This window comes from Budorcas taxicolor, chromosome 2 (assembly GCF_023091745.1).
Source record: "Budorcas taxicolor isolate Tak-1 chromosome 2, Takin1.1, whole genome shotgun sequence".
Classification (NCBI taxonomy): domain Eukaryota; kingdom Metazoa; phylum Chordata; class Mammalia; order Artiodactyla; family Bovidae; genus Budorcas; species Budorcas taxicolor.
The window spans coordinates 129,914,646-129,931,451 of record NC_068911.1 but is presented as its reverse complement, the minus strand read 5'-3'; the positions used below and the strand labels follow the sequence as shown (position 1 = coordinate 129,931,451).

The 16,806-nt window shown below is 35.6% G+C and overlaps 1 protein-coding gene across 1 annotated transcript in view; it reads left to right on the top strand.

The window, feature by feature from the left end:
- PGAP1 (post-GPI attachment to proteins inositol deacylase 1) overlaps positions 1-16,806 on the top strand; it is a 70,805-nt gene that overhangs the window by 36,119 nt on the left and 17,880 nt on the right. The window contains exons 11-17 of the mRNA XM_052635581.1: positions 155-201; positions 587-638; positions 5,083-5,160; positions 8,690-8,765; positions 15,488-15,561; positions 15,668-15,719; positions 16,459-16,525. Of these exons, the coding sequence (XP_052491541.1) occupies positions 155-201; positions 587-638; positions 5,083-5,160; positions 8,690-8,765; positions 15,488-15,561; positions 15,668-15,719; positions 16,459-16,525 (446 nt within the window). The remainder of the gene's footprint in view (positions 1-154; positions 202-586; positions 639-5,082; positions 5,161-8,689; positions 8,766-15,487; positions 15,562-15,667; positions 15,720-16,458; positions 16,526-16,806) is intronic.

Genomic DNA, 16,806 nt, shown 5'->3' with positions numbered 1-16,806 from the left:
GACTTTTGAGACCATTTTGAATACATTCCTGAATAGCAAGTTATTATTTTATGTTTCATTATGCCTACTGACCCTGTATCATAAACAGTGAAATGATTATTTTATATAATTATTTTCTATAATATTGTGTTGTACTTGTGTTATTAATCAATAGGATACAAATAGTTGGATTTTTGGCTGCATAAACAGCACATCCATGTGGTAAGTGTTTTAAACAAAAGGCCTTTTGATGTTCATTTTCTTAACATAAGATATACTCAAATTATACTTTCAGAATTGCTTCAAATATACTTATTGTCATTTTGCTACCATACTGAATTATAATGTTGATTTTAAAATTAAAAATAAAATTAACATACTAGTAATTTTTGCAAACATTGGTAATTGGTTGCTAGGAAAAACTACTTTCTGTGCCCAAAAGGACTATGTGGATAAAGGGTATCGTGTTAGACTTAGCAGGCTTGACTTCATTAGAAGTGTCTCCGATAGGTCCATAGATGTTTTCTTATTGTTCTGATGTTTATTTATAATTTATAATACCTTAATATATTTGTCCTTTAATTATATTTTCATATGTATTTCTAAGCCGGCAAGGGGTTGATTTATCATGGAAAGCTGAACTGCTGCCAACAATTAAGGTAAATTATGGCTTTAGAATGTTAATATCCAGATGAAAAAAATATTTGAACATATAGGCATATACAGTATGTTATTTGATTAAATTCATCTAGGTAATAAATTTTGAGATTTGCTAATGTACATTTTAGAAATATTTTCTCTAGAAATACACTTAATAGAGAATAGCATGTGTTTTGTTTTTGTTTTTTTTTAGCTTTCATAGATGAAAACAAGTCACCATTCCTAAATAAAATTAAATCTATATGTTATAGGATCATAACAAGAGATAGATAAATATTAAGATTTAATTTGAGAGTTTGTTTAGAATGGTCTGTCTTAAAATACTAAGTTGAGTATACTCAGAATTTGTTTTGGGAAGTAAGCATCACAAAAAGACACAAAACAGATTTCAATTTCACTATTACCTGTGGCTAAGCCCTTCGGTAACTATCTCCTTTTATCTGAGGTTCCATAGAATTTATTTAATAATTGCTAGTGATTTCCTTAAGCAGTTGTGGCAGGTCAGCAGTCTTTACAAAAGGTTAATTTGCATACTCAACAAAATCTGTTGTGGAAAAATAGAACAGTTCTAAAATTTGATATTAGAAAATGTCTGTTCTAATTTCCACATTGTATTTATTACACTGATAATCATGTGCCAGAATTGGTAGGTTTAGTCTTCAAATAAATCTATACTTTAAAATATATTGTCAAAAAATATTGTCATAATGAATACTATATTCATACAGTTGAATGTGAAGTCCTCTGGTTGGTCTTGGTCATCTCCCAACTCCAGTTATTTGTCCTCATGAATGTTTGTTTATCTGTATATATAGTCAAGTCTGTACTATACCAAGGAGAGGAATGATGACAGAATGAATAATTGCAAGTCACTTACACTTGACTTTGGAATGATTGCAGTGATTTATTTTTTGTCGCTTTGGTCAATCTTACTTTGTGCATATTTATTCATGTGGCTTTGTTTTCATGTGACAAGTAACTGATTTCACTCACAAGAACATTTTTAAGGTCTCTCACTAGTTCTATCCTAACTGTCTACACAGGAGCAAAACAAAAACAAAAGTAATAAGACGTACTTCCTAACAAATCATTCATAAGGTATATTAAATATTTCCTTCAATTTTCAGTTTGGATATCCTCTTCAGCCTATAATTTAAGAGTTGTGCGTGCTAAGTTGCTTTAGTCATGTCCGACTCCCTGCAGCCCTATGGACTGTAGCCCACCAGGCTCCTCTGTCCATGGGATTTTCCAGGCAAGGATACTGGAGTGGGTTGCCATTCCCTTGAGGGATCTTCCCAACTCAGAGATCGAACCCATGTCTCCTTTGGCTCCTGCATAGCAGACGGATTCGTTACCACTGAGCTACTGTGGAAGCCCAATTTAAGAGTTAGAAAGAAATAAATGATGACCCAGAGGGATGGTATGGGAAGGGGGCTGGGAGGGGGGTTCAGGATGGGGAACACGTGTACACCCGTGGCGGGTTCATGTTGATGTATGGCAAAACCAATACAATATTGTAAAGTAATTAGCCTCCAATTAAAATAAATTTATATTTAAAAAAAGAAGTGATTAAAAACTTGATAAAATGTTATTTTGTTACTATTTTTTTAAAGTTAACTCTTAAATCGTAATATTTTTATATTATTTTTTAGTCTCAAAGATTAAACAATGTATTTACCTAGTTTTAGTCCCCTGTGTTATTTTTTTCTAAATGTAAGAAACAGCTGGCTGAGCAGTAGGAGAACAAGTTCTTCCCGCTGCTTACTTTTTATAGAGGATGCTATAAGAAAGTGCTGGGCGGCATTAAAAACCTGCTAGATTTGAGGAGAAAAGTGGGAGAGAGAAGTTAGAAAGGAAGGATTATAATCTTCTGCTATCTTAGTTATTCTCAGTTGAAGATGATTGTAATTATTAAATGCAAGTAAACTTTTCCATTATCATGGAAGTCAAAATTACATATATACATTTGTGTGTGTTAGCCATTTATAAAAAACACAAAGTTACTTTGACATGAAGTTGAAAGACTGAAGTAAAATAATTTTGTGAGTTCTATTCTTATTTATATCTTCTCAATAAGGGTAATGTCACATGAGAATCATACCATTTTGAGCACCTCTGCTGACTGAATTGTTAGCAAATAGATGGAATCCTCTAGCAAAGCAGTTTAGTGCCTTCAGAGCACCAATCATATGGAGCTTTTCTGTCATGGTACAGTGAAGAAGTTTCTAAAAACACACAAACCAGCGCACACCAACAATTTCGCAAACCCAAATGGACGTATTGCTAAAAACAAAACAATTACCTTTGGAAAGAAATCTAAGTTATATGAGAAAAGTTACCTTGTCACTCTGTTGCCTAAATTAAATGTAGCACCACAGCTTTGCCCCACACACAGCAGCAGAACTTGAAGGGTTTCTGACATCCAAACACTGGTATTTGATTTTATATGTGTGTTGCCTTAGCATTAAGGTAAATTTTATTTTTAAAACACTGAAAAATTTTCAAACTTTGTATTAACCTTACCTGTCAATGTAGCAATTTCATAAATAGTATCTTGCCAAATTCCTACTGATTTTATAACTATATAGGAGCTTAACTTTATAAGTAAATGTACTCTGACACTCTGATATCTTTTTAAAGTATCCTGATCTGAAAAATTGAAAGATTGAAGGCAGGAGGAGAAGGGGACGACAGGATGAGATGGTTGGATGGCATCATGGACATGAGTCTGAGTAAACTCCGGGAGTTGGTGATGTACCGGGAGGCCTGTCGTGCTGCAGTCCATGAGGTCACAAAGAGTCAGACACAACTGAGCAACTGAACTGACTGACTGACCTGAAAAAAAAAATTCTTGAGAAAAAAAATTTTTCTTGAGAGTAACAAAAGCTCTCACAGTGGATAGCTACACAGATAACCATGGTTCTTTCTAATTAATTTGTCTTTCATATTGTCTACCATTTATCTGGTTGGTTTCAGTTGCCTGGAGCTTTGGCTTGTGTGGTCCTTTCGTGTGTGAGTCTGTGTGTGTGCACATGCTCTGGCTTCCCAGGTGGCACTGTGGTAAAGAATCTGCCTGCCAATGCAAGAGACTGGGTTTGATCCCTGGGTCAGAAGATCCCCTGGAGTAGGAAATGGCAACCCACTCTAGTGTTCTTGCCTGGAAAATTCCATGGACAGAGGAGTCTGGCGGGCTATAGTCCATGGGGTTGCAAAGAGTTGGACATGACTGAGCACACAAGCACACCTGTGTGTGTGTTCAGTTGCTAAGTTGTGTCTGACTCTTGGTGATTGTAGCTTGCCTGGCTCTTCTGTCCATGGAATTTTCCAGGCAAGAATACTGGAGTGGGTTGCCATTTCCTACTCCTGAGAATCTTCCTGACCCAGGGATTTAACTGCATCTCCTGCATCTGACAGACAAATTCTTTACCACTGCACCACCTGGGAAGCCCCTGTCACCTTTTAATTTATATTAGAATATGTAAGTCAGCTAGAGAGACTTTCCTTAGTAAGCTGAGATGCAGCCTGTGAGTTTAATAAACACTCCCAGGTGAATCTTGTCAGGTTGTTTGAGGACCACTCGTGATAGTGTGCTTCAGGTTGTCACTCCAGATTGCCCACAAGGGTGCTCCTGAAGAAGAGTGGAGAATGTTAAGTGCAGAAATTTCTTAATGCGTAAGATTGTTGCAACATATAACTTACTCCCATTTCCCACATCTGTTGTCCTGACATCTGTTGTCAGGAAAAAAAAACAAAACTTGAAAACTATGTTTGGTGGCCTAGCTTTTCATTAAATAGACCAGTCTCCTATCTAGTCATTCCTCAAACTATAGACTGTAAGATATGGCCTTAGCTTTGAGAACAGAAAAGATGCTCATTTGGTGAAGTGTGTTGTTAGACTTGCGTAGTTCATTCATGTCACTTACTGAATAAGTTCCGGGGATGATGTTCATACATCATTAGCCAGCAACTGTTTATTACGTGGGCTAGATCAGAATCATTTCAGATTGTCGCAATTGTTCTGTCATATTGAGCATCCATTCAACTATTGAGTGCTCTTTGTCATATACCACCAAAATCAATGTAGAAATCATACTGTAGTATTATACAAAACAAGTAGACAAATTATAAGAAATCACATATGAAAATAATTTTGTAAAATAATTAAATTTAGTGTTACATTTCATTTGTTGTACTTGAAGCGATATAGTTCAGGGAGTATTTTTGGCAGTCCATATTAACATAATTATTAGAAATTTGATATTCAGCAGGTTCATTGACCTGAAAATGTAAACATGGGCATTTTATGAAGTACTGAACATAAAGTTTGAAGTCAGTTTTTTTGTAACATACTGAATAAGATATGGGTTTGTAATTTATCTTTTAACATGCTTTAAGCTCTGTATATCCTAAATAAAAGCAGCTTTTTCTTTCATCTTTTTTTAGTTTCTGACGTTAAGACTTCAAGACTATCCATCTTTGTCTCATCTTGTTGTTTATGTACCATCTATTCATGGAAGTAAGGTAACAAGCAAGAGTCTGTTATCAGAATGTTTCTGGGATACTTATGCTAAATATTGAAGTAATTTTTTGATACATTCTTCAGCATAGCGCTTATCTAAAACATCTAAAATAGTGGCTGGAGTGGTGATCCACCTACAACTGTTTAAATCATTGGGATCATCTACTCTGACTTGAACTAAGCAGAATAAATCCAAGTCTCTTTGTTTCAAGTGGGAATTTTTCCTACTTTATCAGTCTTTCAAAATATGTTAATTATTGAATACCCTTTTATGTGCAAAAACTCTGTGCCAGGAATCATAGGAGGCACACAAAAGAGGAGGACATGAACCATGTTCTCAAAAAGCTTACCTACTGTTTGTTGGCGAAGTGAAGTGAAGTGAAGTTACTCAGTCATGTCCGACTCTTTGCAAACCCATGAACTGTAGCCTACCAGGCTCCTCAGTCCATGGAATTTTCCAGACAAGAATACTGGAGTGGGTTGCCATTTCCTTCTCCAGGGGATCTTCCCAACCCAGGGATCGAACCCTGGTCTTCCACATCGTAGGCAGATGCTTTACCATCTGAGCCACTGTTTGTTGGTAGAGGGATGGAAATATATTTGATAGCCAGGGGAAGGGTGAAAATGAAAGAGGTACCCCAAAAATGTATAATACAAATCAGCGTATTGGAAATCCTTGAAAAGCGTTAAAAGGGGAGATATCGCTGACTGATGAAATCAGAAAAGACATTAGTTTCAGGTGATATTTAAAATTACCTTAAAGGATAGTTAGTGTTTATAGATAGATTGAGTATTCCAGACCTGAGCTATCTACTTTGGGAGCCATTAGCACATGTGACTATTTAACTTTAAATTAATTAAACTTAAATAAAAGTAAAAATTCAGATCCTTAGTTGTGTTAGCCATATTCCAGATGCTCAGTAGTAACATTATTGCAGAAAGTTATAATGAACAACACCTTTGAGACTTAAATAGTAAAATCAGAACATGGAAGGTGTAGAGTATGTTTGGAAAATAGTGAATAAGTAAATAGTTTTAAAAGGAGAGCTACCATGGATAGAAGAAAAGTAGTGGAAGAAAAGTCTGGAAAAATAGTTCATGGCCATATTGTGGAAGTCCTTCATTGGGAGATTCAGAAGCCAGAAGGGAACCGAAAGATTGTTCACCATGGTAGTAATGGAATCAGAGCTGTTTGTTTTGGACAATGAATCTATTTTTGGTATAGGATGGATTAGAAACAAGGCAGACCAGGCACCTGTTAAGGGGTCTTGCATGCTTGTAATCATGCAGTGGGAGCAGAAATGAAAGGAGAGTAATTTCTGAGAGAAGTAGGCAGGGAAAGAAGGTGGAGGTAAAAGACGTTTGCTACATTTTACCCAACAAACTTATCCTTCAACATCTAACCTAAGTATGCCCTGTTTTTCTTTGCTAGATTACTCCAATAACCTCTTAGTCCCATATTTTGTTCATAAGTTCTTTGAGGAATATTTTACACTGAATTATAATTTATGTCTTTATTTCCATACCATAGTATGAACTTATTGAGAGTAAGGACTAAATGGGTTTTACTCTGCATCCTAAACCTTTAGTGAAGTGAAATCTTTAGTGACCACCACACATACATTCAAAATGTTTCTTGAATAAAAAAGTTAATGAGATTTGGGGCCAAAATCACTAGAAATATTTAAAGGAAAAAAGAAAAGAGGATGTAGTTAGGAGTCATCTCAAAGATTGAGTCTCACGAGTACCTTGTAATGGATTCATTGTTTTGTTTTGCTTAGCTCAAGTGAGAGGTAATTCAACATCTTCAGTACTAAAAGCTCTCTTTAAGGGTTTTTCTTTCAGGTAAGTTGGTTTTGAATGAATTTAACATCTTCCCAAACAAGGCCTTCTCTGGTTATTCCAAGAAATTAATGAGCCTTTCTCAAATAGCCAGTCTTAACAGCCTAATAAATACTTAGTGAACACTCTTTGGAAAGTAACACTGCTGACTCTAGTTGTTGCACACTCAGTCTCACAAGGATAGTAACTTAGGTCTTTCATGATTTCTATGTGTCTGTTACAACCCATCAGCAGAAGGATACATATATTTAAATAGGCAGTTTAAAAACTTTTTGAGTCAACTGATTGTCTTAATATAGTTTTCCGAATGTAAATATGGAATTACCTGCATTTTTTAACTACCGAAAACAAAATTAACCCCATTAGAAATTTACTTACCTGTATATTTCAGAGACAGACTCATGAATTCTTTCTTGGATAAAGGTTTATACCATAAAGAAATGGCCAATTTTTTAAAGTAATAATAAAATTTGTACTATTTTATTTACCTGTTAAAGTGATTAAAAATTTCTTACTATCTCAGGCAGTGTCTCAGCTAAAGACATCTATAAAAATATAGTGAATAATTGTGCTCAATAAATGATTTCTCTAATCCTGTAACGGCTGTTTTCTATAATGGAAATATCTGATGGTATTCTTTGCCTCCTAATTAAAGAGGGAAAAATAAAAGCAGCGCCCCTTAGTAAATTTTTTTTCTTTTGTTTCCCTATGTGTGTGCATTCTGATAGCATCGTCCCTCATCTGTTTTTCACTTTTGAAAACAATCAAAATTCCACCCAAACAAAATAACACAACTTAAAATACAGTCCAAGGTATAGTTACTAGAAAAGCCTAAGATAGACCCCACTGGCTTTCTACTTAACTGTGCATTGCAAACTACTTGCTAGCTACAGTTAGGCATCAGATTAATTTCTTCCTCAGCTCGTATAGATTAGAGTCATTTAGTTGGATTGTGGAAACAATTTTAATGAAACTGTTCTATTATAGACAGCTGAGAATGAAGATCCTTACGCCACTGTGGAAATGTTATTAGACAAGAAATGTCATTATGGAAATTGCAGTGATTGAGATGTCACATTTTAGGTCACTTTTTTTTGAGATAGCATTTCTTTTTCTTTGTACCCAGTGAACCTCTTTACTATAATCACTGTTTAGACATAATCTTACATGAATAGCATTAAGCATCTATAAATGAATGACAGTATGTCTCCAAAAGCCTTTTGTAGTCCAATTAGACTGTAGAAACATAATAAATATGGATATTTTTAAAAGATGGAACAAAATCACATTTTATTTTGACTGAAAGTATTCAGGGATATATTATCTAAATTCCTAATTAATCTTGAATTAACTTTTGCTCTTAATGTTTTTATCCATCGTTTATGGTCCCTCTTCTACAAACACCTAAGACTAACTACAGGAAAACTGTGCTGTACATCTGCTTTTATAGATATGACCCTCTAATAATTTATTAAGATTTTTCACCAAATTTTTTTAGCTTAGCATCTCTCCTTGAGGAATTCATGCCCCCTAAATATAGCTTGAGAGTTGGACTATAATAGACAGTAGAATACCTTCTGCAAAACTGAAGTTTATAGATTTTTATTTTCTACTCAAATATCAAATGAAGATATTTTACTATAAATTTAATTCTATTTTTTCCTAATAAATCAATGTTTTATATTCCAGTTTGTTGTAGATTGTGAATTCTTTAAAAAAGAGACAAGATCCATACAGCTTCCTGTAACTCATCTTTTTTCCTTTGGTAAGTACTTTGATTTTGGAAATTTTTTTCTTTTTTTTCTTTTTTTTCAGTTTTTGGCTTCACTGGCTCTTCATTGCTGCATGGGATTTTCTCTAGTTGCAACGCATGGGCTTCCCATTGTGGTGGCATCTTTGTTGTGGAGTGTGTGCTCTAGGTGTGTGGTCTTCAGTAGTTGTGGCTCATGGGCTCTAGAGCATAGACCCAATAGTTGTAGTACATGGGCTTAGTTCCTCTGAGGCATGTAGGATCTTCCTGGATCAGGATCAAACGTGTCTCCTGCATTGGCAGGGAGATTCTTTACCACTGAGCCAACAGGGAAGCTGGATTTTGGAACCCTTAAGAATTGTTTTTCTTTTTGAGAGAGTGTTGATTTATTTTGCCAGTTAGTTATACTAATACAGAACCTTGTAACATTTTTTGTGTGTATTTCTAGTATAGTTCTTAGAATAACCATGTGATGTGACTCAGTGGTTTGATTCTTATTTAGATCATCTGCCCATCTTTTTTTTTTTTTTTTATTGAGCAGCAGAGCTGTTTGTATATTTTGGAGATTAATCCTTTGTTTTGCTTTGTTGGCAGACATTTTTATCCCATTCTGGGGGTTATCTTTTCATTTTGTTTATGGCTTTCTTTGCTGTGCAGAAGCTTTTAAGTTTAATTACCCATTTTTTTATTTTTGTTTTCATTTTCATTACTCTAGGAGGTAGATTAAAAATCTTGCTGCAGTTTATGTCAAAGAGTGTTCTGCCTATGGTTTTCTCTATGAGTTTTATAGTGTCCAGCCTTACTTTTAGGTCTTTAATCCAGTTTGAGATTTTTTTGCATATGATGTTAGAGAGTGTTCTGATTTCATTCTTTTACATGTATCAATATCTGGCCAATTTTTCCAGAATAAATTAGTGAAGAGATTGTCTTTTCTCCATTGAATAATCTTGCCTCCTTTTTCACAGATTAAGTGACTGTCAGAGTGTGAATTTATCTCTGCACTTTCTGTCATGTTCCATTGATCTATTTTTCTGTTTTTGTGCTGGAACCATACTGTTTTGATTACTGTAATGTGTAGTATAGTCTGAGGTCAGGAAGCCTGATTCCTCCAGCTTCTCAAGATTGCTGTGGCTATTTGTGGTTGTCTGTGTTTCTACACATATTGTAAAATTTTTTGTTCTATTTCTGAGTAAAATACCATTTGTAATTGATAGGGATTGCATTGAATCTGTAGATTGCTTTGAGTAGTATAGTCATTTTCACAGTATTGATTCTTTTAATCCAAGAACATGCTGTATCTCTCCATCTGTTTGTGTTGTCTTTGATTTCTTTCATTGGTATCTTGTAGTTTTCTGAGTACAGGTCTTTAAGTTCTGTAGATAGGTTTATTCCTAAGTATTATATTCTTTTGTTGTGATGGTAAATGGGATCTTAGAGGAAATGCTTTCAGTTCTTCATATTTTGCTGTGGGTTTGTCATACATGGCCTTTATAGGTTGAGGTATGTTCCCTCTGTGTCCACTTTCTGGAGAGTTTTTACTATAAATGGATTTTGAATTTTGTCAAAAGCTTTTTCTGTATCTGTTGAGATTATCTTATGGTTTTTATTCTTCAGTTTGTTAGTATGGTGTACCACATTGATTAATTCGTATATATTGAAATGATCCATTGGTTGTTATTTAGTAGCATACTGTTTAGCCTCCATGTGTTTGTATTTCGTTTTTATAGTTGTTTTTTTCCTGTTTTCTAATCACATAGCATTGTGGTCAGAAAAGATACTTGATATGATTTCAGTTTTCTTAAATTTACTGAGGCTTGATTTGTGACCAAGACGTGGTCCACCCTGGAGAATGTCCCATGTGCACTTGAGAAGAAAGGGTATTCTGTTACTTTTGAATGAAACATTTTTACACATCAACTAAGTCTATCTGGTCTAATGTGTCATTTAATGCTTGTGTTTCCTTGTAATTTCCTATCTGTCCATTGGTGACGTTGTTCATCAGCTGCTCATTTGTGTCCAGCTCTTTGCAGTCCCATGGATTGCAGCGTGCCAGGCTTCCCTTGTCCTTCACCATCTCCTGGAGCTTGCTCAAACTCAAGTCCATTGAGTTGGTGATGCTATCCAACCGTCTCATCCTCTGTCATCCCCTTCTCCTGCCTTCAATCTTTCCCAGCATCAGGGCCTTTTCTAAGGAGTCAGTTCTTCGCACCAGGTGGCCAAAGTATTAGAATTTCAGCCTCAGCATCAGTCCTTCCAACGAATATTCAGGATTGAGTTCCTTTAGGATGGACGGGTGGATCTCCTTGCAGTCCAAGGGACTCTCAAGAGTCTTCTCCAGCACCACGGTTCAAAAGTCCATTGGTGTAAGTGGCTGTTAAAGACCCCCCACTATTATTGTGTTACTGTCGATCTCCTCTTTTATGGCTCTTAGCATTTGCCTTAGGTAGTGAGATGCTCCTATGTTGAGTGGATAAATATTTACAATTGTTATGTCTTCTTCTTGGATAGATCTCTTGATCATTATGTAGTATCCTTCCTTGTCTCTTCTAACAGTCTTTGTCTGTGTTGGGCCTATCAACATTTTAATAATAAAGATGTTCTTTCTAAAATCTTTAGGGTGTGAGTCAGACTAAAAAAGTTTTTAAGTTAAGTACAATGTTTAGCTTCTGATTTCTTTTTTTGCCATAGTGAAAAGCAAAATTTTAAATTATTTCTTACCTCTTGTTAGAATTTGTAAAACATGCAAAAGATAGTCCATCTTTCTTGTAAAGAAGGTTAGTACAATGAATGGTATTTCAAATTAGAGCAAGTAAAGTGTGAAGGACACTTCATATCTAATAGTTTTTCTCCTATTGTTCATTTTGAGTTGCCTTAAATTCAGTGCTGTATTTTAAAATACTGGTTACAGCAGGTACTCATTAAAATGGTTTGTAGTTGAATGTCTAAGCAGTGTGTCTTCAAAGTGATTTATTAATCCCAAATTGATGGTACACCTTCTATTTAAGAAATTTGTTATATGTTGATCAAATTTTCTTACATCTGTTTTCCTAAATTCAATTATTGATCCTGTATAATAGTTATGAGAACGCAACATTATGAAAAAACTGGTTATGTGTTTTAGCTGGTGCTAAATGTGCCTGACAGAATCTTAACATCATATAGTATTTATTTTTTGATTATTAGAATTTTAGTGATATACTTGGTAATTATTTCAAGCCTTTTCTGTCTGTTGCACAGTGATGGTTTGTCCTATTGTTTTCTCTTTTCAAAGAAGCATCTGAACACTTGTATTTGCATATTCTTATCCAAAGGCATTCACATCTAAGTGGGTGTAATTTTTTAAATTGATTAAGATGTTCTTAAAAAGTAGAGAAAATAGCTACCAAGAAAGCATACCTTTTTGAAATTGGAAATCTGTAGTGATTTTTAAAAACAACTAAATGTTATTGAAAGTCTTTAAAAAAAACTAAAAATAGAGCTACCATATGACCCAGCAATCTCGCTCCTGAGCACACACCCTGTTGTTCAGTCGCACAGTCGTGTCTGACTCTTTGCAACCCCAGGGACTGCAGCACGCCAGGCCTTGCTGTCCCTCACCATCCCCCGGAGTTTGCCCAAGTTCATGTCCACTTGTGTTGGTGATAACACCCAGACAGCTTATCTTCTGACACCCTCTTCTGCCCTCAATCTTTCCCAGCATCAGGGACTTTGCCAGTGAGTTGGCTGTTCGTATCAAGTGACCAAAATACTGGAGCTTCAGCTTCAGCATCAGTCCTTCCAGTGAGTATTCAGGGTTTATTTCCTTTAAGATTGACTGATTTGATCTCCTTGCCATCCAGGGGGTTCTCAGGAGTCTTCTCCAGCACCACAGTTTGAAGGCATCACACTGCCTTCTTCATGGTCCAGCTCTTTATAACTGTATGTAACCACTGGGAAGACCATAGCCTTGACTATATGGACCTTTATCGGCAGAGTGATGTCTCTGCTTTTCCACACAACTGTCTAGGTTTGTAATAGCTTTCCTGTCAAGAAGCAATCATCTTCTGATTTCATGGCTGCAGTCACCGTGTGTAGTGATTTTAGAGCCCAAGAAGAGGCAATCTGTCACTGCTGCTACCTTTTCTACTTCTATTTGCCATGAAGCGATGGAGCCAGATACCATGATCTTAGTTTTTTTAATATTTAGTTTTAAGCTGACTCTTTTTCACTCTCCTTCACACTCATCAAGAGGCTCTTTAGCTCCTCTGCTTTCTGCCATTTGAGTCATATTATCTTTATATCTGAGGTTGTTGATGTTTCTCTCACATATTTTGATTCTAGCTTGTAACTTATCCAGCCTGGCATTTCTCATTTTGTGCTCAGCTTATAGATTAAATAAACAAGATGACAACAGACAGCCCTGTCATATTCCTTTCTCGATCTTGAACCAATCAGTTGTTCCATACAGGATTCTAACTGTTACATCTTGACTCATATACAGATTTCTCAGGAGACAGGTAAGGTGGTCTGGTATTCCCATCTCTTTAAAAGCTTTCCTCAATTTTTTATGACCCACACAGTCAAAGGCTTTGGCATAGTTGATGAAATGGAGGTAGATGTTTTTCTGGAATTCACTTGCTTTCTCTATGATCCAGTGAATGTTGGCAATTTGATTTCTGATTCCTCTACCTTTTCTAAACCCAGTTTGGACATCTGAAAGTTCTTAGTTCATGTAATGCTGAAGGGTAGCATGCAAGATTTTAAGCATGACCTGTTACCATGGGAGATATACCTTGAGAAAACCATAATTCAGAGAGGCACATGTACTGCTGTGTTCATTGCAGCACTCTACAATAGCCAGGACATGGGAACAGCCTAAATGCCCATCGGCAGATAAGTGGATAAAAAGTCTACAAATGGTAAATGCTGGAGAGGGTGTGGAGAAAAGGAAACCCTCTTGTCCTGTTGGTGGGAATGTAAATTGATACCACCACTATGGAAGACAGTAGGAGATTCTGTAAAAAACTAGGAATAAAAGCACCATATGACCCAATAGTCCCACTCCTAGGCATATATCCTGAGAAAACCAAAACTGAAAAAGACATTTGTACCCCAGTATTCTGGAGAAGGCAATGGCAACCCACTCCAGTACTCTTGCCTGGAAAATCCCATGGCGGAAGAGGCTGGTAGGCTGCAGTCCATGGGGTCACTAAGAGTCAGGCACGACTGGGTAACTTTACTTACACTTTTCACTTTCATGCATTGGAGAAGGAAATGACAACCCACTCCAGTATTCTTGCCTGGAGAATCCCAGGGACGGGGGAGCCTGGTGGGCTGCCGTCTATGGGGTTGCACAGAGTCGGACACGACTGAAGCGATTTAGCAGCAGCAGCAGCAACCCCAGTGTTCATTGTAGCACTATTACAATAGCTAGAATATGGAAACAAGCTAGATGTCCATTGACGAATGAATGGATGAAGAGGCTGTGGTACATATATACAATGGAATATTACTCAGCCATAAAAGAACACATTTGAGTCAGTTCTAGTGAGGTGGATGAACCTAGAGTCTATTATACAGAGTGAAGTAAGTCAGAAAGAGAAAAAAGTAAATATTGTATACTAACGCATATATATGGAATCTAGGAAGATGTTAGTGATGAATTTATTTGCAGGGCAGCAATGGAGAAACAGACATAGAGAACAGACTTTGGACACAGGAGGAGGGGGGAAGAGAGGGTGAGATGTTATGGAGAGAGTAACATGGAAACATATTACCATATGTAAAATAGATAGCCAGTGGGAATTTGCTGTATGACTTGGGGAACTCAAACAGGGGCTCTGTATCTACCTGGAGGGTGGGATGCAGAGATGGGAGGGAGGGCCAAAAGGGAGGGGACATATGTATACTGATTCTTGTTGATGTTTGACAGAAAACAACAAAAGTCTGTAAAGCAATTATCCTTCAATTTAAAAATACATTAAAAAAAAGATGTGGTACATATACACAATGGAATCCCACATAATACACAATGGAATCCCACATAATACACAATGGAATAATTCAGCCATAAAAAGGGATGAAATTGGGACATTTGTAGTGGTGTGGATGGATCTAGATTCTGTTGTATAGAGTGAAGTAAGGCAGAAAGAGAAAAACAAATATTAAATAATATCACATATATACGGAATCTAGAAAAATAGTACAGATGAACCTATTTGCAGGGCAGAAATAGACACAGACATAGAGAACAGACATGTAGACACAGTGAGGAGGGTAGGACAAATTGAGAGAGTATCACTGAAACATATATGTTACCATATGTAACATAGATAGCTAGTAGGAAGTTGCTGTACAGGAAACTCAATCTGGTACCCTACCTAGAGGGGTAGATTTGAGAAGAGGAGTGGAAGGGAGGTTCAAGAGGGAGGGGACATATGTATACATGTAACTGATAAACTTTGGTTGTTTAACAACAGCAAAATTAATATAATACTATAAAGCAATTATACTCCAATAATAAAATTTTTTAAATGAATAAAGTCATTATAAATGTTCTGTTTTTGTCCAGAATTTATTTAATGAGGATTGAATTTTTAGGAGTCCATTCTTCCATACCAAAAGCAAGAACCTATAAACTCTTTTAATATCAAAAATATGTTGGCATTATTTAGACATTATATAAAGTCATTACTTTTGTAGTTTAAAAAATATTTTTTTTTTGGTATTCTAAGTAATACAGTCTTTTAATTCAACAGGATTATCTTCAAGGAAAGTGATATTAAATACAAGTGGTCTGTTCTATAATGTAGAGCTTCTGAACTTTGGACAGGTAATTAATTATCTTGACAATAACAAGGACTTGATTTCACTTTACTGCTTAGTTAAACTTACAAACCTGGTTTTTTGTTTTTTTCTTTGTGGTCAAACTCTATTAGATATACCAAGCTTTTAAAATCAACGTGGTAAGCAAGTGCTCAGGAGTCAAAGGTAAGTATATTTTCTGAAAAAATAGTTTTGTCATTTGAAGAATCTTTAGGTTTTCTTCACTGGAACTTTCTGTAATACTTATTTTTCCATATATGTAAATTAATATTTAATATATGATAATAGAAAATCTGTTTATATTTCCAATTAATTTAACATAGACCCTTTTTAACAGTAAAAATATTGATCAGTTTTAAATATTTACATTTAAAAAATACTGAATATCTTGCTGTCCTATTGGAATAGTAATTGACATTTAGCTGTTTAATTTTTTCTAATTTCTTAGTACTTCCCATATGTTCTAATATCTTTTTGTAGGCCTAATTAAACATTATTATTAATGAATTCTCCCTAATTTCTTATCATGTGCTATAACTCTTACTGATTATTTCTTAATGAAATGAGTAATTGCATAAATGCAGATATCAGCATGCCTATGTGCATGCTAAGTAGTTTCAGTCACGGCTGACTCTTTTGCAACCCTATGGATTGTAGCCCACCAGTCTCCTCTGTCCATGGGAGTCTCCAGGCAAGAATACTGGAGTGGGTTGCCAGCCCTCTTCAGGGGAATCTTCCCAACCCAGAGATGGAAGTCACATCTCTTATGTCTCCTGCATTGGCAGCCAGGTTCTTTACCACTAGCGCCACCCGGAAAGCCCATCTATAGTTATGTATCACAGTAGCTTAGATAACATTTAGTAATATAAAGTTAGTAATATATATTTCTTCTGTGTTTTCACAGAAGAAATTACTAGTATCTATAAACTCCATATTCCCTGGTCTTATGAAGATTCACTAACCATTGCACAGTAAGTAAATCAAAGAATTTACCTCAAACTTTGGTGTTTTTGAATAATACATATTTTACTTTGTTTATTTAAATCATAGTAAAATTTTAGTGAAATTATTATAGTGCCTTTTAGTAAAATATAGGTTTCCTTTCTGTAGCATTGTGCTCATAAGATAATACATATAATATTATAACATATCATATTCTTATTTATGCAGTGTAGAATTTAACCTTACGTGCATCAAACAGGAACCCCTTTCCACCTTCTCCCCCAACTCCTGTGTGTGTCATCTAGCTTCC